This window comes from Pseudophryne corroboree, chromosome 1 (genome assembly GCF_028390025.1).
Source record: "Pseudophryne corroboree isolate aPseCor3 chromosome 1, aPseCor3.hap2, whole genome shotgun sequence".
Classification (NCBI taxonomy): Eukaryota; Metazoa; Chordata; class Amphibia; order Anura; family Myobatrachidae; genus Pseudophryne; species Pseudophryne corroboree.
The window spans coordinates 454,092,906-454,116,397 of record NC_086444.1 but is presented as its reverse complement, the minus strand read 5'-3'; the positions used below and the strand labels follow the sequence as shown (position 1 = coordinate 454,116,397).

The window sequence follows — 23,492 nt, the reverse complement described above, 5'->3', positions numbered from 1 at the left end:
ATTTACCGTATCTGGAAACATACCTAGGAATTGAAGTCGTTGAGACGGAATTAGATGCGATTGTTTTTGAACTTGACACTGCAACCGTGGTGTACGTTAGCAGCGCAAGTCGGAGGAGCATCTGTTGAGACGGAGCTCTTATGAGCAGATCGTCTAAGTATGGAACGATTGTCACTGCCAGAGATCTGAGATGAGCTATCATCACAAACATCACTTTGGTGAATACCCGAGGCGCTGACAAGAGGCCAAACGGTAGAACCTGAAACGGTTAATGGTTGTGGCGTATTGCAAAACGCAAGAACCTGTGATGAGGTGACCAAACCGGAATGTGTAAGTACGCATCCTGGAGATCAAGCGCAATCATGCAATCTTGTGGCTCCAAATATGCAAATACTAACCGCAGAAAATCCATTTTCAATCTGTAGTAAGTGACTTGCTGATTGAGACTGCGACGGAGCCCTCCGGCTTCGGTACCACAAACAGACGGGAATAATAACCCTGACTTTGTTGGTGTACCAGGCCTGGAATTAAAAACTGCTGAAACCAGCAGAGACTGAATGGCAACGTGCCAAAACGCCTTATTTCGTCCGACAGAGGCAGTCCTGTCTTTTAACCCTAAATAGCGGACACATTTATGAGTGGATGGCTGGAAACCCGGCAAATGTAACGTGTAAAGGCGCTATCACAATTGAAAATTCGAGATGGGCTGAGAGCCCGTCAAGCCACTGGCTTGTTGTGACTTTAGCGCCCTGGCGTTACAAGGCGTGCTGTTTTTGTACCATAGCCTTGAAAAGACTGAAGTCTAAAGGCTTTAAACGCCGGACCAGAGTATTTCCGTCTTGATACCGGAGGAGGAAATGGCTAGACTTTTCCCTGAAATATGCATTTGTCAAATTTAGGACCAAACAACTTCTGGCCTTGTCGTGCTGAAACTAGCGACGATGAAAAACGAGAAGCGAGGTAACAGGCGGCAGCAGACGCTGTACAGAGATACTCAGTAGCTTCTTATTAACGATAAGTATAACGTGATCGTCATTGTTTCCATACACAGAGCGCCCTAGTGACCCAAATGTATCTTGGGTCTTTATAAGGTTTGACACAGACGAATTCACCAATGGCGGATTCTCCAATTTAGATGTCACTGTGTGGAAACGGGTAAATAGCCTTAAATCTTAGTAAGATATCCTAAATAAGAAACCCATTGAAGATCTGTCGTTTAGTAAATACGACGGATTAGATGTTAGAGGCTCCTTAGTCTCTGTAAATTTCAGAGACTGACTCACTGGTCATTAACAATGTATGGTTGTCAAAACCCGCACTATCTGACTGTCTAATGTGCCCTCCTCACTCGTATTTAGCGCTGTGAGGTTTCACATAGAATTGTCAGACTGCAACATAGAAGAAAATGTTTAAATTATAAGACCAGTTAAATTAACCCCCTGGTATCCAAAGTGAAGTTGGACCTTTGGAAAGGCTGAGACTCCTCCGTTCAAGCTGGCGGAGTCACTTCCGAGACTCCGATCTTACCACTCGTGTCGAGCGGAGTCAATTTGAATTGCCAATGCTTAACATAGGATCTGGGAATGAACCGGCTTCCGGAGTGGAAACCTACAAAACATACTGAACATGTGGTAGATTTATGTCCAGACATTGTTTAAAAGTATTTTTAGTCTGTGCTGGAGCCTTACTCCTTATGCAGACAGACAACACAATAGCCAAAGGACAGACACTTGCACGACTCAGTAAAATTATTACTTAAGGTGTGTAATATATATCTATCTATTTATGACCGAAATGCAGTTCACATGGCCAGCCTATGTGAAACCTGAACCAAAATTCCCACTAACACCCCTGCGCCTCCGGTGGAGTAGAGATGTAGGGCAGGAATGTTCTGGAATTACAAACTGGAAGAAGCAGGAAGCATGGTTAAAATGGCCCCCATGCCATGCTTACACTGATATCACAGGACAGGTTACAATTGCTACAGTGTTAATATAGGCTCAATAGCCTATTATACAGTGATAATCACAGGCAGGCCACAATACATGCTCTAGTGTTAATATAGGCTCAATAGTCTATTACACAGTGAAAATCACAGGCAGTTTACAATACATGCCTCCAGTATTAATATAGGCTCAATAGCCTATTATACATTAACTCTGCCTGCTGTTTATATAGGTATGGCAGCCCTTTACATTCCCTTGTACCTTGTTAGTGCTGTGAGCACAGAAAAAACACTGAGGTACTACACTGAGGTACTCGGGGATATGGAGGGGTGGAGAGTTCTAAATTTAAATATTCAGTGCCTTTGTTTCTGCTAAGCCGTCCATATCCCAAGAGTACTCCAGTGACCCCTAGTGGATGAAAAAGAAACAATCTTACAACAACAAGTATATATCGCATTATGGTATGTAGGGTACGAGGGGGGTGGAGAGAAGCATAGGAGCGTAAAGAGGTCAGGCAAAGGATGGAGAGTGAGAGCTAGTAGAAGGGGTGGACATCAGTCGTCGCCTACGGGCCCGCGGGAAAACTTAACAATGCAAAGAGGGAAGAGACAATCTACTTTCTGCAAGGAGCCAAGGAGCCCAAACCTGGTAAAAAGTATATCCTCGGTCATGGAGGTAGTAGGTGATCTTCTCCATTGCTGCAAAGTGCCAGATTTTGGCTTTGAAGGCAGCGAGAGGAGGGGGAGAGGGTTTTTTCCAATTAAGAGCTATCAGCGATTTTGCCGCTATTAAGATGTGTGTCGCTAGTTTTTTTGAAAATTTATCAAGGGCTGGGGGGGGATAACAAAGTAAAAAGACCCAAGGGTCTTTCGGCAGAGGGGTCTCGAGGAGGGAGTTCAAGAGAGCATGAACTAAGTCCCAAAAGGGGGTCTTTATCGGACAGGTCCACCATATGTGGAGCATAGTACCTTTACAGCCACAACCTCTCCAGCAATTCGGAGAAGTAGATGGGTAGATCTTATTGAGTCTGTCAGGAGTGTAATACCAGCGATAATAAACCTTGTATGAGGTTTCTTTAATATTGGTTGCAATTGAGCTCCTCGCAATCCCCAGTCTCATGTCGTCCCAGTCCTCGGCTGTTGGGGGAGGTCCAAGGTCTCGTTCCCAGGCAGTTTCATGGGGTCTGGAAGGGGGAAGGGTGGCGTCTAATAGGAGGGCATAGAGCTGGGAGATTAATCCTTTGGAAAGGGGGGAGTTTTTACATAAGGTTTCAAAGGGGGTAAGGTGAGCGGGGGCAGAGAGCATAAAAAGTGGCGAATTTGTAGGAATTCAAAAGGGTTAAATGTTTGTGAGGGGTTCTTCTGCTGGAGATCAGACAGGGATAGCCATATGCCCCGATTGGCAAAATCAGCTGGGAATTTAAACCCCAGTTGAGTCCATGTACGGAATCTCGTAATCGAGGATCCCGGAGGAAATAGAGGGTTCTGCCAAATAGGGGTCAGGGGGGAGGGGAGGGTAGTAAAATTCAGCTTTACAGGACAACCGTCCCAGATTTTAAGATTAAATTTGATGGTAGGAAGTAATTTGGATGTAAGGGGTCGGGATGTGGAAGGTAGGCCCCATATGGGGGTCAGATCCGGGAGGGAGATGTAAGCCGATTCAATATCAAGCCAGGAAACTGATCCAGGGGGAGCATAGGAGGCTATAATATGGGAGAGATGAGAGGCGAGATAGTAGAGTTTAATTTCAGGAAGACCCCTGCCACCGGCAGAGACTGGTCTTTTCAAGGTGTTTGCAGCAATACGCGGGGGCCTATGGTTCCAAATAAAACGGATAAGGGCTTTCTGAATATTGCGAAGGAAGGAGGCAGGGACGGCCACAGGAAGAGTCTGAAAGAGATAAAGCCATTTGGGGACTATATTCATTTTGACGGCGATAATCCTGCCCAGCCATGAGATAATAAGACTATTCCAAGATGAGAGGTCACACTGCATCTTGGAAAACAGAGGTCAGTCTTTTTTTATTGTACTCCCACTCACATTCCCCCTCCCACACCCAGCTATCAGCCAGTATTACCATGTCTCAGTTTCAGATATGCCCTTCTCATGTGGGGACTTCCTGTAAGTTTACAGCATTGCATAGTCTGCTTAGGCAGTGGGGTATACACTTGAGAGTAAGATCCATCGTAGGATGGTGAAAACAAGGACTTTTTTTTGAGCCATGGCTTAACCAAAGGAGGAAATTAGTAGGAAAAAAGGAGGTAATTAAAAAGAATGACCTTCAATAAGAGACCATTGCTTGGTGGCTGGATATCTAGACATCTCCACTATTCTAGCTGTGGCGAGTGATAATAGTTAAAGTGAGGGAGTTGAAGGTCTCCTCTAGCGTGACTTTGAATAAGTAACTTCTGTGCCAGCCTGAGTCTTCCATTACCCCAGACAAATTTCCCTGCAAGCCCGCAACTCACAGAGAAAGAAAGTGGGACTATAACTGGAAGCATTTGACAAAGGATTGTTGGCAAAATATATATTTTTACAGTATTGATCCTACCTAGCAAAGAAATCTATAATGCGGCCCTTCATTCATTTTAAAATAGGCGCAAGCCTCTGGAAATCACCCATAAGGGTAGGGACAGAGGTCATTGGGCTGGAAATGGAAGCCAAAAGGTCATCAGCAACAATGCCAACTTGTGTACAGTATTTCCTACCCAAACCCCTTTAATGTCACCGTTTACCCAAATTGCTTTTAAAAAGCCTCTATGCAGAGCAGAAATATTAAAAGACGATAACGGGATAATGGTGGGTGCCATTTTGAATAGAGAAATAACCTGAAAGAACTCTATTAATATGCACTCGAGTAGAGGGAGCACAGTATAAAGGCAAGTATACGATGGAAACAGTTTGGACCCAGGCTCAAGTTCTCGAGAAGACCCTCCATGAAACACAAATCTAGTCTATCAAATGCCTTTTCCCATCAATGAAAAGGAGAACCACGTAGGACTCATCACGTCTTGCAAAGTGGATGCAAACAATAATTTCTGTAGTACAGTTTATCTTTAGCCTCACTACCAGTGACAGATCCCACCTAGTCCTCATGAATCAAGTGAGGAAGGAGAGGCCCTAAGGCTTAAATTTAAAACAGCAACGATAACAAGAGTAAATCACGGCATGCAAATTTAACAGTGGAATGTAATAGAATGCAAATTGAGGTGAAGATTTTCTGATGATTTTGACCTCCGAATTTCACAAACAAGACAGCTTAATAAGGAAACTAGTCTACAGGACATGTCATTCGCAGGGTCACTATCTGTAATGCCGGAAGTTATTTCTTCCTCCGTCTTACCATTTCTGTGATCTCCCCATTTGTCTCTCAAGCCTCCTTCTACTTCTCTCTGGGCCAGATTCAGAGATTCAGTGTAAACGCACATCTCCGACGGTCTGAGATCTGAGCAGATGCCACAATGTGCATGTGAAGATCTCATTCTGAGACACCACTTGCAGTGCTTTGGACACCACAGTGCTAATTAGGGGCAGAGACAGGCAGCGTTTTACAAAAAGGGAGCATGTCAGCTCCGAGGCCTGGGTGATTTAACCGGACATCCTGATAGCCTCAGATGTCTGATGGTCATGCAGATGATCCAATGCTTAATCACAGAAGCCGGCAGTGGGTGTCTTTTAACTCAAGACTGCGCATATTTTAACACAGCTGCTGCAAACAAAGATGCAGCGGCTGTGCTAGACAGGTCTTTCTCCGAATTACCCCTTTGCCCCTTCAGTACCTTCATCCCTGTCTCTTACTCATCTGTCCTTGAGGGGTGCTGATGTGGATGGGCTGTGGTCACTAAAGAAGGTTGTGGAGCTGGCTCCAGGTGTTGACAGGAAAGGAAGAAGAGATTGGGTCTGGCAGACAGTGAGAGTTGTGATGGGAAGGGTACAAGCTTCCCTTCCAGCTCTCACTGCAAATTTGCTCACCAGACATTAGGATTATAAATCGATTACAAGATAGATATAACTGTGGCAGCTACAGACCCAACTTTCTATGTAATGTAGATATTAAAGATCCATGCTAACGGATTGGACTATGTAATTATAATAAGTTCATTATTCTAATTCTAATAAAAAAAGGAGGATATGTATCAAGCTTACACAGTGATAAAGTGAAGAGAGAAAGTACAAAAAATGAGCTCCTAACTGCCATGTTACAGGCTGTGTTTAAAAAATGAAGTTAAACTGGAAGCTGGTCAACAAAAATAGTAATACCCCCTCAGGTGCTGAAAGGGAGGGGTTGTTCTAAACTAGAAAGTTACAAAAAATGTTTTTTATCCCCAGCACACCAAGGGGCATTAGCAATAAGATTTGAAAAACAACAAGATAGATAATTCAGAGATCTTAGTTACATATATTTGCAAACATGGTAAGCCTTCAGGCCAACATCAAGGCTTCTCTGGCACTGGAGTTCTTTACATTGCATGATAGCAGTACCCACTCTGAGCCATATAATTGTCTACTGCAAGGCCTCCAGTATAAGAGAAGACTTGACGTTGGCCTGGATCCTTACCATATTTTTTAAAATATATGTAACTAAGATCACTGAATTATCTACTACCATGCAGTTATTAAAATCTTATTGCTAATTCCCCTTGGTGTGCTGGGGAAAAATGAGAGTTATGGTAAAACTTACCTTTGTTAACTCTCTTTCTTCGAAGTCCATAGGGAATACCATGGGGTTATAGGTGGTGGTTAGGACCAAGCACCAAACAGTTAAGCATTTGGCATCCCAAGATGCTCCGGTCCTTTCCCCTATACCCCACCTCCATGCTCAGGCATCCTCAGTTTTGTCAACAAGCCCAAGACAGGAGCAGGATAGAAGGAAGATATGGTACGCACAAGAACAGACACACTCTCTAGAAGGGAGCCGGCGACAGATGCGTCAAGGTGGGTGACAGATGCGTCAAGGTGGGTGCCCTGTCGACCCCGGAAAAAAAACAACAGTTTTGTGTTTGAAAAATAACAGGAGCTGATTTGATGGCAATTTATCTCTCTTCAAGGTTTGATACATAAGCCCCCTGGTTTAATGTGAAAATACCAGAATTTATTGGGCTTATTTTGTACCAAGTAAAAACTTTCCACTATAATACGGACTGTTGAAGCAGATTTTATTTTTTAAATTAGTTATTGCATAAAGGGTGGGGCCACTATCTATGAAGATGGCCCACGGAGAAGGCAATACTAAGATCTAAAAGAGAGGCGAGGGAAGAGCAAGAAACAGATATAAAGGAGTAGGAAAGTGAGGTGGGGAAAAAGTACAAGACTGAGGCAGAGGGAAATACGAGGAGGCAAAACAGTAGAGGGAAAAAGAAGGGAATAAAAAAAGGGAAGAGAAAGAAAAAAGGGCAGATGAGGGGGATAGTGAATAAAATAATACAGGGGGGAGTGCTGAGGACAAAGAGGAGGAAAAAGAAAGGCAGGAGAGTAAAATAACCAAAGCAGCACTGGGGACAAGCACTATATCATAAATATTATAATAACAAATATTGTTATTCACTAAAAGCTTAGTGAGCATTTTGTGAGAGGTATAATTATAGATTTTATTCTTTAGGTATAGCTGTACAATTTATGAACATATGAAATATGACAGACACACTAATATATACTGTATTTACAGTATATATATTTTTTCAGTGGCTACGTAATCAAAAAATCCTCCATTGCTTTTAAAAGAATGCGGGAAGGGACAAAGTCATTAAGAATGCTGGTTTCTTTGGACATTCAGGCTCAGTGGAATCTCCGTCATCAACACCTAAATGGAGTTCCAGAGTGGGAGAAGACAATTAAAATAGAAGCACATATAATACAGAGGAAAAATAAAAAGGTAAAAAAACTATTTGCAAAATGAGAAACGATTTTATCATGGTAACTGAAAGACACTTACTCTCAGAAGGTGCTCTCTGTAATTTACATCATCTTCATTGACCTCTTGGGGTGGACATACCAGGAGGTAGCGTCTACATACAGTGATAGTCTCTTCCAAGTCATAGAGCACACAAGGGTCCAGAGACAGTGAATTAATACGGCTGACCAAGTACTCCTTATAATGAGATCTAGGAGAGACAATATATGACTGCTATATTTTCTAACAGGACCTATTATTTTCTAATAGGACATATTTTAATACTTGTGTGCCAGTATGCAATGACGGATTCACCATCCCACTTTAAATCACCTCCTTGCCAGCCAGATGTACAAGTCAAAAATATAATGGAGCATACAGGGAGAACAGAGTTAGAAGAAATATATGAACATAAAACAGAACATAAGTTGTGAATGGCAGAGAAGAGAGTAGTCTGTGCTGTAGGAAAAACACAAAATAGCAAGAACAAAGTGAAGAAAATTTTGGGTCCGACTCACACTCAGGTCTGAATGCAGCAGCCCTCAGACTAATGTGCAAACATAATGCTAAAGCTAGGTACACACTATACAATTATCTGCCAGATCTGGCTGGGTGTAATGAAAATCTGGTAATGGGATCCGGTCTAGTCGACAGAAACTAGGTCGACACTATCTAGGTCGACCACTATTGGCCGACAGTAACTAGGTCGACATGAGTTTTTCACAATTTTTTTCTTTTTTTGAACCTTTTCATACTTAATGATCCATGTGGACTACGATTGGAACGGTAATCGCCATGCGATTGGACTCAGTGCACTAATTGGGATTCCCGGTCACTCTACGAAGAAAACGTCACCAACATTTTTTTAAAAACTCATGTTGACCTTTTGACCTGTCGACCTAGACCATGTCGACCTAAAGACCCTGTCGACCTAGTTACTATCTACCTTCCATACTACACCCCTGGTAATGAATGAGAGCAAATGACAATGGGGGTCATTACGACTTGATCACAGCGTGTTTTCGCTCGCACAGCGGCGACCGGGTCACTACTGTACATGCGCGGGGGCCATAATGCGCACGCGGGTCGCTGCCGGGCAATGACGAAGGGAACGAAGAAAGTGATCGCAGCGGCGATCGATTGAAGATTGACAGGCGGTGGGCGTTCCTGGGCGGCAACACAGCGTTCGGAACAGTTTTCTGGGCATGGTAAGAAAAACGCAGGCGTGTTTGAAAAAACGCAGGCGTGTCCAGGGGGGGTGTTTGACGTCAGAGCCAGGACCGAACAGGCTGAAAACGTTGCAGCTGATAAGTATGTCTAGACCTACTTAGAAACTGCACAAATTTTATTCCCATAGCAGGGCTGCACAAACGATTGCAGCCTTGCTATGGGAAAAAACCCACCCCCATAGGCGGAGTATAGTTGATCGCGCGGGCTGCAAAAAGCAGCTTCGTGCGATCAACTCGTAATCAGGCCCAATAAACCATTTGCTCCCAAAGACTGCAGAACGGACAAAAACAGTTCATAGAAGTTGGTTACATTTGCGTGTAACCAATTTCTATGAACGACAGGTTTTGTTTGTTTTCCAGTGGTTGGGAGCAAATGGTCGATTGTCATTTGCTCTCATCCATTACCAGATTTTCATTACAACCAGTCAAATCTGGCAGATAATCTGACACAGAATTGTATAGTGTGTACCTAGCTTTAGACTTACAGACCCAATTTTGTCATATGCAAAAGCAATGATAACAATTATAACTGGCACTTGCATATTAGTCCCGTTAAACTGTGGCTCAAGTCGCACAAAAAAGCCCCATTCGGTGTGCCTGGTGCCATGCAACTCGATCGTGCCAAGCTTTTTTTTACACACATAAAAGTAGAAGCGAAACAAATGCATTGGTAGTGTACACAGACCACTGCATGTCTGAATCTGCGTGAAAAAGGGCTCTGATGCGAGCAGGTACAGCTTTTTCCCATGCAAAGTTATGTTGCGCTTCAAATGCAATTTACAGCGTTATTCCAGTTCCTGTGCGGTTACAGTCACAACCTAGTGTCTCTAGTACACATTATTTGTTGCGCCTGTGATGCAACTAGGACACAAGCGTTAAAGAGAAATATGCTACACTACACCTTTCTGAGTGTCTCAGTCATTCCAGGCAGCCCACATTATATGGTGTAAAGACACTCCATGTATGAGGACACATGTCTACACCTACCCCTTGCTAGGTACAAGAGATACCCACTCACACATTTCCATAGTATAAGTACTACTCGCAACACTGTGCAATTCTTACTACACGCACTACCACCTACTACACGCTCTTCTTTGTGTACACCCAGTTTACTGCCAGAAACGCCTATGGGCGAGATCCAACAGAAAATAGGCAAAAGAAGCGTATGTTCGCTACAGCGCATGAGCAATGTGCAAAAATAAGCAAGATGCATACACAATCAGGCCTTTATACAACCTCAGGTTTCAGGAGAGGGAAAATGAAGTGTAGGACGGTACTCACTCACACAACCCAGCATAGCCAAGGGCTGTCTGTTTTCCACAGGCCTCGTCTCTCATTCCATCAATGGCTTCTTTTTGCTCCATCACACGGCACCCACCTAGAAAAGAGAAAATGCAACATACGGGAGGGGTTCAGCCGTGACTACTTGTTGCACCGGAGGTATTCAATTAGTGGGGAATGCCCGAGGTGCGAGTCCCCGCAGTCAGTCTGAACCTCACAGCTCCATAAAGTCTGCAGAAAAACCACAAAATCAGGTTCGTACGTGGAGAAAAGAAAACCATTGAATCCGCAGTTTTCATAGAATCAGTGGGTTTCCACATGTGAATCCCAATTTTTCAGTGTGGGAAAAAGGCTATTTAACTTTTCCTATGACCGCGGCTAATCGAATACCCTCAATTGTGGAGTACTTTAAAAGAATTTGTTGTGTTAACAGCAGCAAGGGTTGAGAGGAGAAAAAATCAGAAGGTTCCGTGAAATACTGTGTTGCTGTGAAAATTCTCTTGATGTGATTGGCTATAAAAATAGGATTTTAATTACCTACCGGTAAATCCTTTTCTCGTAGTCTGTAGAGGATGCTGGGGTTCCATTTAGTACCATGGGGTATAGACGGGTCCTTTGGAAAACACTGGCACTTTAAGAGTTGAACAGTGTGGGCTGGCTCACCTCTCTATACCTCTCCTACCAGACTCAGTCTAGAAACTGTGCCCGAGGAGACGGACATACTTCGAGAGAAGGAAATACAGATAGTGGTGAGATTCACACCAGCTCACAACGAATCGAAAAAACCATGCTGACCAGCATGTAACATGGAGTAACCATGCCAACGAGCATGCAACATGAAGAAATCATGCAAAACCGCATGAAACATGAAGAAACCATGTCAACCAGCAGGTAACATGAAGAAACCATGCTAACCAGCAGGCAACATGAACAAATCAAGCGAACCAGGATGAAACATGAAGAAATCATGCCAACCATCATGCAACACAAAGAAAACATGTTATCTAGCATGAAACAGGAAGCAACCATGCCAATCAGCATGTAACCTGAAGAAACCATGCTAACCATGCATGAAAGAGGAACAGCAACAGCTGAACCAATACTTACCCAAGTAGCAACGCAGGAAAACAAAGCACTGGGCGGGCGCCCAGCATCCTCTACGGACTATGAGTAAAGGATTTACCGGTAGGTAATTAAAATCCTATTTTCTCTTATGTCCTAGAGGATGCTGGGGTTCCATTTAGTACCATGGGGATGTAGCAAAGCTCCCAGTACGGGAGGGAGTGTGCTGAGGATCCTGCAGAACGGAGTGACCAAACTTTAGGTCCTCAGATGCCAAAGTATCGAACTTGTAGAACTTCAGCAAACGTGTTTGACCCCGACCAAGTAGCTGTTCGGCAAAGCTGTAAAGCCGAGACACCGCGGGCAGCTGCCCAGGTACAACCCACTGTACAAGTACAGTGGGCCTTAACAGATCTTGGACACGGCAGGCCTGCCGTAGAATAAGCATGCTGGATAGTAACCCGATCCAGCGAGCAAAAGTCTGCTTAGAAGCAGGACACCCAACCATGTTAGGATCATAAAGGACAAACAGAGCGTCCGACTACCTGTGATGAGAAGTCCTCTTCACAGAAACTTTCAAAGCCCTCACAACATCCAAGGACTGTGAGGTAATTGAAGAGTCAGTAGCCACTGGCACCACAATAGGTTGGTGATATAAAAAACCGACACAACCTTTGGAAGAAATTGCTGACGCGTTCCGAGCTCAGCTCCATCTGCATGGAAAAACAAGTAGGGACTCTTGAATGACAATGCCCCCAATTTCGACACCCGTCGAGCAGATGTCAATGCCAACAGTGTGACCACCTTCCAAGTTAGAAACTTGACGTTAACCTCCTGTAAAGGCTCAAACCAATCCGACTGCAGGAACTGCAGCACCACATTAAGATTCCAAGGTGCCGTAGGAAGCACAAAGGGTGGCTGGATGTGCAGAACCCCTATCAAGACAGTCTGAACCTCAGGGAGAGCAGCCATTTGTTTCTGGAAGAGAATGGACAAGGCTGAAATCTGGACCTTTATGGAGCCCAAGCGTAGGCCAACAACCACACCTGCTTGCAGAAAGAGGAGAAACCGTTCTAGTTGAAATTCCACCATAGGAAACTTCTTGGATTCACACCAAGACAGATACTTTTTCCAAGTGCGATGGTAATGTTTAGACGTTACCCCCTTCCTAGCCTGCATCAGGGTAGTAATGACTTTGTTCGGAATGCCCTTCCGAGCTAAGACCTGGCGTTCAACCTCCATGCTGTCAAACGTATCCGTGGTAAGTCTTGATAACTGTACGGCCCCTGTTGCAGAAGGTTCTCGCGAAAAGGAAGAGGCCTCAGATCTTCCAGCAGTAACGCCAGAAGATCCGCGTACCAAGCACTTCTTGGCCAGTCTGGAGCAATGAGGATCGCCTGAACTCTTGTCCTTTTTATTAGCTTGAGAATCCATGGGATGAGTGGAAGTGGAGGGAACACATACACTGACTGGAACACCCACGGAGGTACCAGGGCGTCCACCGCCACTGCTTGTGGGTGTCGTGACCTGGAACAGTACCTCCGAAGCTTCTCGTTAGGGCGAGAGGCCATCATGTCTATCTGAGGTACACCCCATCGGCTTGTTACCTCTGCGAATACCTCCGGGTGGAGGCCCCATTCTCCTGGATGGAGATCGTGTCTGCTGAGGAAGTCCGCTTCCCAGTTGTCCACTCCCGGAAAGAAGACTGCTGACAGCGCCCGCGCATGCTTCTCTGCCCAGAGGAGAATTCTTGTCACCTCTGACATTGCAGCCCTGCTCTTCGTTCCGCCCTGCCTGTTTATGTAGGACACCACTGTGACGTTGTCCGACTGAACCTGAACGGCTTGATCTCACAGAAGATGTGCCGCTTGTAGAAGGGCGATGTACACGGCATTCAGATCCAGAATGTTCATTGGAAGGCGAGATTCCCGAACTGACCTCTTTCCTTTGGAAGTTTTCCCCCTGAGCGACTACTTCCCAACCCCTGAGACTTGCATCCGTGGTTAGATTAATCCAATTCTGAATCCCGAACCTGCGGCCCTCGAGTAGGTGAGAAGTTTGCAGCCACCAGAGGAGTGAAATTCTGGCTTTCGGCAACAGGGTATCCGCTGGTGCATGTGAAGATGAGATCCTGACCAGATCCAGTGGGAAAGACTGTGCAAGGAATCTTCCGAACTGTCGAGCATCTTAGGAGGCAACCATCTTCCCCAGAAGGCGAATGCACTGATGAACCGATACCCGGGCTGGCATCAGGACATCCCGGACCATTGATCGGATAACCAACGCTTTCTGCACCGGTAGAAACACCCTCTGCACTTCCGTGTCGAGTATCATCTTCAAGAAGGAACGCCTCCTATCGGCTTCAAATGCGAAATTGGAAGCTTCAGGATCCACCCAAGATCCTGGGACAGTTGATTTGAGAGAGCAACACTCTGTAACAACATCTCCCTGGAGGATGTTATGGTCGCCCAGATATGGAATTATGTCCACTCCTGGTTTGTGGAGTGGGAGTATAAAGGCTGCCATGGCCCTGATGAACACCCCCGGTGTTACGTAGAAGCCAAGTTCAGTGTTTGGAACTGGAAGTGACATAGTTGTAGTGCAACCTTAGATAGGCCTAGAGAGGCGGCCAGAATGGAATGTGAAGCACGCACCCCTGATATCCCGGGATACCAGGAATTCCTCTACATCTCGAGCAGAGATCACCACTCCCAGACACCATCCTGAATTGAACACCCACCAGTAGGGAATCAATGACCCCAGGTTTGAATAGTGCCCCTGTTACGTAAATTAGGTGGAACTGGAATAATGACATTTGTTTGACAAATGTTATGATAGCTTCCAGCAGTAGTGCACTTTCTGTCTGAGAAGCTAGTAAGCCTGATTTGAATAATCTGTGAGGCGGGAATACTAGAAATTCTAGTCTGCACCCCTGGGCAGCCCAACTGTTTCCTGGGGTCTAGGCAGGATATCGCCCAGATGTGTTACTGAATCTCTTTAGTCTCGCTCCCACCTGCCTGATCCCCAGGCAGTGAGGTCCACCGACAAACCGAAGGGTTTGAAAAAGGGCGAATTTGAAATCAGTCCCTGGGAATCTGGCGGTGCAGGTTTTCTGGATTTCCCCAACGTCCTCTAAAGGAAGTGGAGGAATATGTGGAATCATGTTCGAAGGAATTGCAGTCTAGGTGTAGGATATAATTTCCTGGTCTGTGCAGCTGCGGAAGGAAGACATACTGACTTACCCGCAGTTGACATGGATAATCACGTATCCAGTGCGTCCCAATAGGGTCTTACCTGTGAAGGGCGGACCTGTCATACCTTACTCGGATTCTGTATCCGCAGTCCATTGGTGTAGCCACCGCCCCCTGCGAGTTGAAACTGCCAGAGCAGTGGTCCCCGCGTTATGCAGGTCAATCTCCTTCATGGCGTCTAGCCGTGAAGCCTGTAGAATCCTGTATGTGACATAGAAACAAGTACAAGTCACTTCTTCACATAGAATCTAAATCATCAAGTAAGAAGCCTGGCCACGTTACAATAGCCCAAGAGATGTACGCAAAAGTGGGTCTCCGAGTCACACCTGCAGCAGTGTACAGTATTAGAGATTAGTCTCAATAGGTGATCAGGCTTTATGGAGGTTGTACCAGGGACAGGTAAGACAACCATATTTGACAATTTAGACACTCTATAGGGATGTGGATAATAACTCTGGGTGTACTCAGGTTTTCCCAAATAAGGCGTTTAAAGCCCTACACAGTGGGAAGGCATTCATTATATACATATAATAATATTCCTCATCCCTCATAGCCTCAAACATATGTTGGACCCCTCATATATATGCATTATATGGGCAAGTGTACACTTTCTATGGTACGGAGTTGGGGTGAGAGACACAGCAGTGTGATCTGAAACCACAGACTACTCAAAACTGCGTCTTCTTTCCAGTTGTGGGATATATTTTAAAATATATAAATCAAAGTACACCTTATGGAGGCCACCCAAGGGGAACTGCCACCAAAGCCTGAGAATCTGTATAGTTTTGAGCATGGTATAGACTCCCCAGGAGAAGATATACATTCTGCAGTACATGATCAAGTCCCTTAAATATGGTTAAGTGGATTACACATACACAGGAAAATGTCAACAGTTTCCCTCCCCAGAGTCACAGAGCACAAGAAGCCAGCCACAGCATGTCCCTATAGGCTTTTATAAAGATAAACACCCCACTGACTAGCGTAACCTTAACAGGGTAGCTAGTACATAATAGCACTCCCCACTTATATAACACCTTTTACCTCAGTGTAGTTTTGTGGAGGACAGCGTTCCCTGTCAGCGTGTGTCTGCAGGGAGAAAATGGCGCTGGTTAGTGCTGGGTCTGCTCTGAGGAGAAGCTCCGCCCCCTGTAATGGCGCGTCTTAGAGATTATACTGGCCTGAGGTAATTTTTGCAGCAAACAGTGGGTTAGACCTTGAAAGCTTGTTTGACCAGTGTAGGGTATTGCGCTAGCCCAGGACGCCCCTCACAGCGCCGTACACAGTGTGCCGCTAAGCCTTCTGGAGCACAGCCTGTCAGAGCTGTGCTCCCACCCTTGTGGCGCCATTCTCGCCGGAGACCCGCTTACTGGGACTCCGGCGTCAGATTCACCACTCTTCTTTCTTCTGGCTCTGTTAGGGGGTAGCGGCATGCTGCGAGAGTGAGCGGTCGCCTCGGGCGGCTAACGATCATCACCCTCAGGAGCTCAGTGTCCTGTCAGCGGAGATAGTGGCCATTAACCTCTCTGGGTTGGACACTACTCCCCCCCTAAGTCCCACGAAGCAGGGAGGCTGTTGCCAGCAGCCTGCCTGTAAAATGACCAACTCTAGAAAACAATAAAACTAAGAAAACTCCTAGGAGCTCCCCTAGCTGTGACCGGCTCCTCCGGGCACATTTTCTAAACTGAGTCTGGTAGGAGGGGAATAGAGGGAGGAACCAGCCCACACTGTTAAACTCTTAAAGTGCCAGTGGCTCCCAAAGGACCCGTCTATACCCCATGGTACTAAATGGAACCCCATCATCCTCTAGGATGTAAGAGAAATTGAGGACATCATGGACAAATATGCAATAAAGATTGTATACAATTAGGTGTTCAAGCGCAATAGTCAAATGCACATGGTCACATTTAAAGGAACTGAAGAACTGTTTGCCCAGTATAATTAGATTATTAGCTATTTTGAAACAAGGCAGAATACTTCCTTGATATTACCAAACAATGCCTTTAAAAAAATAAATAAATATGATTTCCTTTCTTTATGTAATAAGGAGTCACTCTGGGAGCCACTCTCTTTTTGCCACTCCCCGGCTGCCACTAAGGTAGCCAGACAACCTGAGTGAGACATTAGCTATAAGCCAAATGCAAGCTTACAGGCCAGACATAGTCATTTTTGTTCTTTTTTACTGCTTAGACATTGTCCATGCCAGCTTACCTCCAGGACCAGCTTGTGTGCCAGCAGGGGGATCTGTGTTAAACTTCACATTAGACATCTGACAGAAACACAAAATATATTTTTGTAGTTACAATTAAATTGTTTTTCTCTTGTAGTTCATTATGGGATATAGGAACAGTGTTTAGGTAATGGCAACTAGAAGTTAGATTCCAAGAGCACAATTCACAATTTTCCACGCACGACTCAGAAAACAATTTTTTAAATGTTATTTTGGAAAGTAGCTACAGGTAGGTTAGCCTGGATGTTTAGAAATTTTAATGTTTGTAAACGCAACAGATGTTCCAGAGATGCTTTATTACTTAATTGTGAGCAAAAAAAGCCGATCACTTCTGTTTTTTGCGAGGAGCGGCTTATCTGGGATTTTGGCCCTCATTCCGAGTTGTTCGCTCGCAAGGCGATTTTAGCAGAGTTACACACGCTAAGCCGCCGCCTACTGGGAGTGAATCTTAGCTTCTTAAAATTGCGAACGATGTATTCGCAATATTGCGATTACAAACTACTTAGCAGTTTCAGAGTAGCTTCAATCTTACTCGGCATCTGCGATCAGTTCACTGCTTGTCGTTCCTGGTTTGACGTCATAAACACACCCAGCGTTCGCCCAGACACTCCTCCGTTTCTCCAGCCACTCCCGCGTTTTTTCCGGAAACGGTAGTGTTTTTATCCACACGCCCATAAAACGCCGTGTTTCCGCCCAGTAACACCCATTTCCTGTCAATCACACTACGATCGCCGGAGCGAAGAAAAAGCCGTGAGTAAAAAAACTATCTTCATAGCAAAATTACTTGGCGCAGTCGCAGTGCGAACATTGCGCATGCGTACTAAGCAGAAAAACGCTGCGATGCGAAGAAAATTACCGAGCGAACGACTCGGAATGAGGGCCTTTGTTTCACCTGCCTCAGGTAGTAGAAACTGAAACAGCCCCTTCTTCACTGTTTCACTGAACCCGCGTGTTTTCGTGAAATTTTTTTTTTTTTTTTTTTTTACAGGTGACCAAATTGGATAACCTGTAAAAAAATATTGGTGAAACATCGGGAAAAAGTGATGTTTCCCCGCATCTAACTGGATACCCCCCTTAGTTTCCAAAACAATGTGATAGAGAGACCAAAAGTTGTCAACCAAATGGCACCATATAATGCAATTTTATGCTCCGATTAATAGTTTTGACATTACTAAGAGATTTTTTTTTTTTCTGAAAATTGGCACTCAGCCAAAACAATCTGATTGGTCTGTTTACTAGTAGGAACAAATTATGTCCCTGCTAATAGTGATCCAATTGGTGTTAATAGAATACTATTAGCCCAGATTCTTTTTCGGCCGATAAAACAGACTGATGGTCATTATCGCACTATCCAATTATAGGAAATTTTTATTGGCAGAAAAATATCCAGTGATCGTGTGAGAACCCATGGGATCAGGGATAAAATCCTGTTCCCATGTGTTACCGTGGCTCCAATGGCTGCTTATCGCAGGTTAATTGGATGGCCCCAGCCGAATCCATTAGCTGTGGTAAATTACCGCAGCTAATTGGATACTGGCCCATGTATAATCTATTTTAAAGTCTCGATCTACCTCAACATTATTAGGCTAAAAGTTACCTCCACAGAGTACCGTATATACTCGAGTATAAGCTGAGTTTTTCAGCAAACTTTTTGTGCTGAAAAAGCCCCCCCTTGGCTTATACTCGAGTGATGCTCCAGGACCAGTGCCACCATTAGGCAGCTGTGTGCTGTGCTCAGTGTGAAGGATCTGTCGGGCTGGGGCTGGAGCCGCATGTACGGAACCTGTCCCCGTCTCCCCCACCTGCGCCGCTCTCACCACCCTTCCCCGTCCCAATGACCGGGGAGAAGATCTTCTCCCCCTGCCGGGATCTCAAACCTTGCAGGAAGCCACTGGAGTCCGAGGCCACGACCGGAGGGGCGGCACCTTTACTCACGGCGACAATGGCAGAACTGATCTATCCCCTCTCCCAGCCGGCCCTGACTTGCGGCGACGGTGGAGAGTCCAAGCTCTGTAGCCACTACCGAGTGCATACTTTCAACCACGGTCAGTGCTGACAGGCCATAGGTTCTGAAGCAGCTATATACACACACACTGTACATAGCTGGAGTGAAATCTTGCCTTGCGCATCAACGTGCTCGCTGTGCGAATGGATGTGTAGGCTAGAGCTGCATTTCCCACCCTAGGCTTATACTCGAGTCAATACGTTTTCCCAGTTTTGGGGGTAAAATTAGGTGCCTCAGCTTATATTCGGGTCGACTTATACTCGAGTATATACGGTACTTCGAAGAATCATCAGTGCTCTGATCAAAACTATCAAAAACAGTCAGCCTGGACTAGAGTTTTGAGAGAAGCCTTGCTCCCCGGAGATGGACTCCAGTCTTGACAAGAGGTATAAAGAAGCATTGTGCCTGTGACTTCTGCAAAGAGGTGGCAGCTGATACCAACCTCACCAGCCAAGTAACCTAACTTCCTGAAGAGTGGAGTTGGATTGTCCAGAAAGGACACCCAAGGTCTGCACAATCGCTCATGCCAAGGACAGCCCACTCATGCTTGGAGCCAGAACAAAGTCAGAGATAGGTTGGAGTTGCACTGGCCTGGCGGCAATATTGCTATGCAACAATGATAAGTAAAATACATAAGCTATGCAATGGTGCCTTAGTCTGGGATGATTCTTCTTTGGACTCAAGACATGTTGGCTAGAGCAATGAGGATATTCTGCACAGCACGTGCACTGATACACAGGGGTCTCACATGCATATATGCAGGTGGAGAGACGTAAAGCAGGGGCGCACAGAGGAGGGGGGTCTGATTACCTGGGCCCGGCTTGTTATATATATAAAGTTCTAATCAGCAGGATTTCACACACAACAAATACATAACTTATGATGGATAGGTATTTCTTTCTTTTACAACCTGATGTGTAAAAATTATCAAAATTATAAATGAAATTAACCAAAATGTAATATATGTTTTTACAAGATTGTGTTTAATTAAGAAGATCTAAAATAAAGTAGTTTGATGCCTGAATAGATACAAACAGCAGACTGAACATAAAGGAAGTCAGTGGATTTTATGTGCTGAACAGAAATTACAGAGTTGGCCATGAGTTCTATAAGTGAAGCTAACAAAAAATAAATTGGATTGATCATTATGAACTTTCATGTGCCAACGATTATCAATGTGAATAAGGAGGAGGAGGAGAAATTAGGAATTGCTAGAGATATACAAAGGTTTGCTCACTTTGAGAAGTGTCTGTAGACGAGGCACCTCCCAATCTCGTAGGTAGAACAAACAGTCTCTAGGATGATGAGCATGAAGAGACATCCTCACTGTACAGGTAGGGACTGTGCACTTCTGAGAGAAAAATAATAATATACAGTACATGTAGATAGTGGCTTCAAAGTGTTGACACCACGTCATTTGATGATAATTTTACTCATAACATAGGATTTTAATTACCTACCGGTAAATCCTTTTCTCGTAGTCCATAAGGGATATTGGGGAGACTTAGTACGATGGGGTATAGACGGGGTCCAAAGGAGCCGGTGCACTTTAAATTTCTTCACTGGGTGTGCTGGCTCCTCCCCTCTATGCCCCCTCCCACAGGCAGTTATAGGTAAAATAGTGCCCGAAGGAGAAAGGACATATATGAGAGAAGGAACGTGACAACAAAGTGTGATATTTAACACCAGCACACCACGAACATATAACAACCAGCAACGGCTGGTAACAACAACAGCAACAGCTGAACAGGTAACCACATAACAGAGAACATGAAGAAAAGTGCACGCACTGAGGCGGGCGCCCAATATCCTTTATGGACTACGAGAAAAGGATTTACTGGTAGGTAATTAAAATCCTATTTTCTCTAGAATCCATAAGGGATATTGGGGAGACTTAGTACGATGAGGACGTCCCAAAGCTTCCAGAATGGGTGGGAATGTGCGGAGACTGCTGCAGAACCGCCTGCCCAAATTGGGTATCCTCTTTGGCCAGGGTATCAAACTTGTAGAACTTCACAAAGGTGTTCTTCCCCGACCAGGTAGCAGCTCGGCATAGTTGCCAGACCGAGACTCCTCGGGCAGCCACCCAAGAAGAGCCCACAGATCTTGTAGAGTAGGCTTTCAGAGACTTAGGAACAGGTAAGGCTGCCGATACATAGACCTGTTGGATAGTAAGCCTAAGCCAACGAGTAATGTACTGCTTTGAAGCAGGACAACCCTTCTTCTGTGCATCATAAAGCACGAACAAGGAATCCTTCTTTCTGATCCGAGCCGTCCGCTTGACATAGATCTTCAAGGCTTGCACCACATCCAATGCCTTCGGAGGAGCAGAAGTGTCGGAACTGGACAGAACCACAATAGGTTGTTTCAGGTGAAACGCAGACACAACCTTCGTCAGGAACTGCTGCCTAGTCGTGAGCTCCACTCTGTCCTCGTAAAAGACCAAGTATGGACTTTTACACGTTAAGGCCCCCAATTCTGAGACATGTCTAGCAGAAGCCAGGACCAGTAACATCACTGTCTTCTACGTGAGGTACTTGTCTTCTACCGTCATCAGAAGCTCAAACCAGGACTGTAGAAATTCCAACACCACATTCAAATCCCAGAGCGCTGTAGGTGGCACAAAAGGAGGTTGTATGTGGAGTACTCCTTGCAAGAAGGTCTGAACTTCTGGCAACAGTGCCAATTTCTTCTGGAAGAAAGTGGAAAGAGCTGAAATCTGGACCTTAATGGAGCCCAGACGCAAGCGCTTATCCACACCAGCCTGCAGGAAACGTAAGAAACGTCTCAAGTGGAACTCTGCAGGTGGATAGGTGCACTCCTCGCACCAAGAGACACATCTTCTCCAGATATGATGATAGTGTTTTGACGTCACAGGTTTCCTGGCCTGAACCATGGTAGCGATAACCTTTTTGGAAAGGCCCTTGTGAGCTAGGATGTTCTGCTCAACCTCCATGCTATCAAACGAAGTCGCCGTAAGTCTGGGTAGATGAACGGTCTCTGTTGAAGATCGCTTCTTAGTGGAAGAGGCCAAGGGTCTTCGGCGGACACGTCCTGAAAATCCGTGTACCACGCCCTCCGAGGCCAATCCGGGGCAATCAGAATTGCCTGGACTCCCTGATTTCTGATTCGCCTGAGCACCCTCGGGAACAACGGAATCGGAGGAAACAGGTAGACCAGCCGGTAAGGCCAAGGCGATGTCAGTGCATCCACTGCCCTCGCCTGAGGGTCCCTGTTCGAGAGCAATACCAGCGAAACATCTTCTTGAGTCTATCTGCGGGAAGCCACACCGGTGGGTGATCTGCTGAAACACCTGAGGGTGGAGTCCCCACTCTCCCGGGTGGAGGTCGTGACGACTGAGGAAGTCCGCTTCCCAGTTGTCCACTCCCTGAATGAAGATTGCGGACATTGCTCTTGCATATCTTTCCGCCCAGAGGACTATCTTTGACACCTCTCGCATGCAGGCTCTGCTTTTTGTCCCTCCTTGTCGATTGATGTACGCCACTGCTGTGGTATTGTCCGACTGAACTTGGATTGCGTGATTCGCGAGCAGAGGGGAGGCCTGAAGCAGAGCACTGTAGATCGCCCGAAGTTCCAGAATGTTGATCGGAAGGAGGGCTTCATGGGCTGACCACCTGCCCTGGAACTGCGCCCTCTGGGTGACAGCACCCCATCCTCGCAGACACGCATCCAGCGTGAGGAGGGTCCAATCCTGAATCCCGAAACTCCGGCCTTCCAGGAGATTGGAGGCCTGCAGCCACTACAGGTGGGAAATCCTGGCCTGAGGTGACAGCCGAATCATCCAGTGCATCTGTAGATGTGATCCGGATCACTTGCTCAGGAGATCCAGTTGAAATGTTCTGGTATGGAACCTCTCATATTGGATCGCCTCATAGGAGGCGACCATTTTCCCAACAATCTGATGCAAAGATGGATGGATACACAAGCAGGTCGGAGCACTATGCGGACCATCTCCTGAAGTGTTCTCACCTTGTCCTCTGGGAGGAACACCTTCTGAGCCACCTTATCCAGTAACATCCTCAAGAACAGGAGCCGCTGAGTCGGTTCCAGATGGGATTTCTGTAGATTGAGAATCCACCCATGGCGTGACAGAAGTTGGATAGTGTGGTCGATATGGAGCAATAAAAGCTCACTGGATCTTGCTTTTATCAGAAGATCGGCCAGGTAAGGGACAACATTGACCCCTTGGACCTGGAGTTGGAACATCATCTCTGCCATCACCTTCGTGAATACTCTCGGAGCCGTGGACAGACAAAAGGTAGTGCCTGAAACCGGTAGTGATCGTCCAGTAGGGCAAACCTCAGAAAAGCCTGATGAGGTGGCCAAATTGGAATATGAAGGTAGACGTCCTTGAAATCCAGGGAAACCAGGAACTCCTGTTCTACACTGCCCTCAAGGATTCCATTTTGAACTTAAAAACCTTTAGGTAAGGGTTTAAGGACTTTAGGTTCAAAATGGGCCGTACCAAGCCGTCCGGCTATGGAACAACAAACAGGTTGGAGTAATAACCCCTACCTCGTTGTGGTATCGGCACTGGGACAATGACGTGGGACTGGACCAACTTTCGGATGGCCTGTT

The 23,492-nt window shown here is 45.7% G+C and overlaps 1 protein-coding gene across 3 annotated transcripts in view; it reads right to left on the bottom strand.

The window, feature by feature from the left end:
- Positions 1-7,084: 7,084 nt before the first annotated feature.
- Positions 7,085-23,492, bottom strand: part of RNF31 (ring finger protein 31) — a 138,347-nt gene continuing 121,939 nt past the window's right edge. For all 3 annotated transcript variants that reach the window (XM_063913642.1, XM_063913644.1, XM_063913643.1), the window contains 5 exons: positions 20,131-20,244; positions 16,870-16,927; positions 10,349-10,445; positions 7,878-8,046; positions 7,085-7,745 (listed from right to left, as the gene is read on the bottom strand). In XM_063913642.1, coding sequence (XP_063769712.1) covers positions 7,689-7,745; positions 7,878-8,046; positions 10,349-10,445; positions 16,870-16,927; positions 20,131-20,244 — 495 coding nt within the window. In that variant the 3' untranslated portion in view covers positions 7,085-7,688. The remainder of the gene's footprint in view (positions 7,746-7,877; positions 8,047-10,348; positions 10,446-16,869; positions 16,928-20,130; positions 20,245-23,492) is intronic.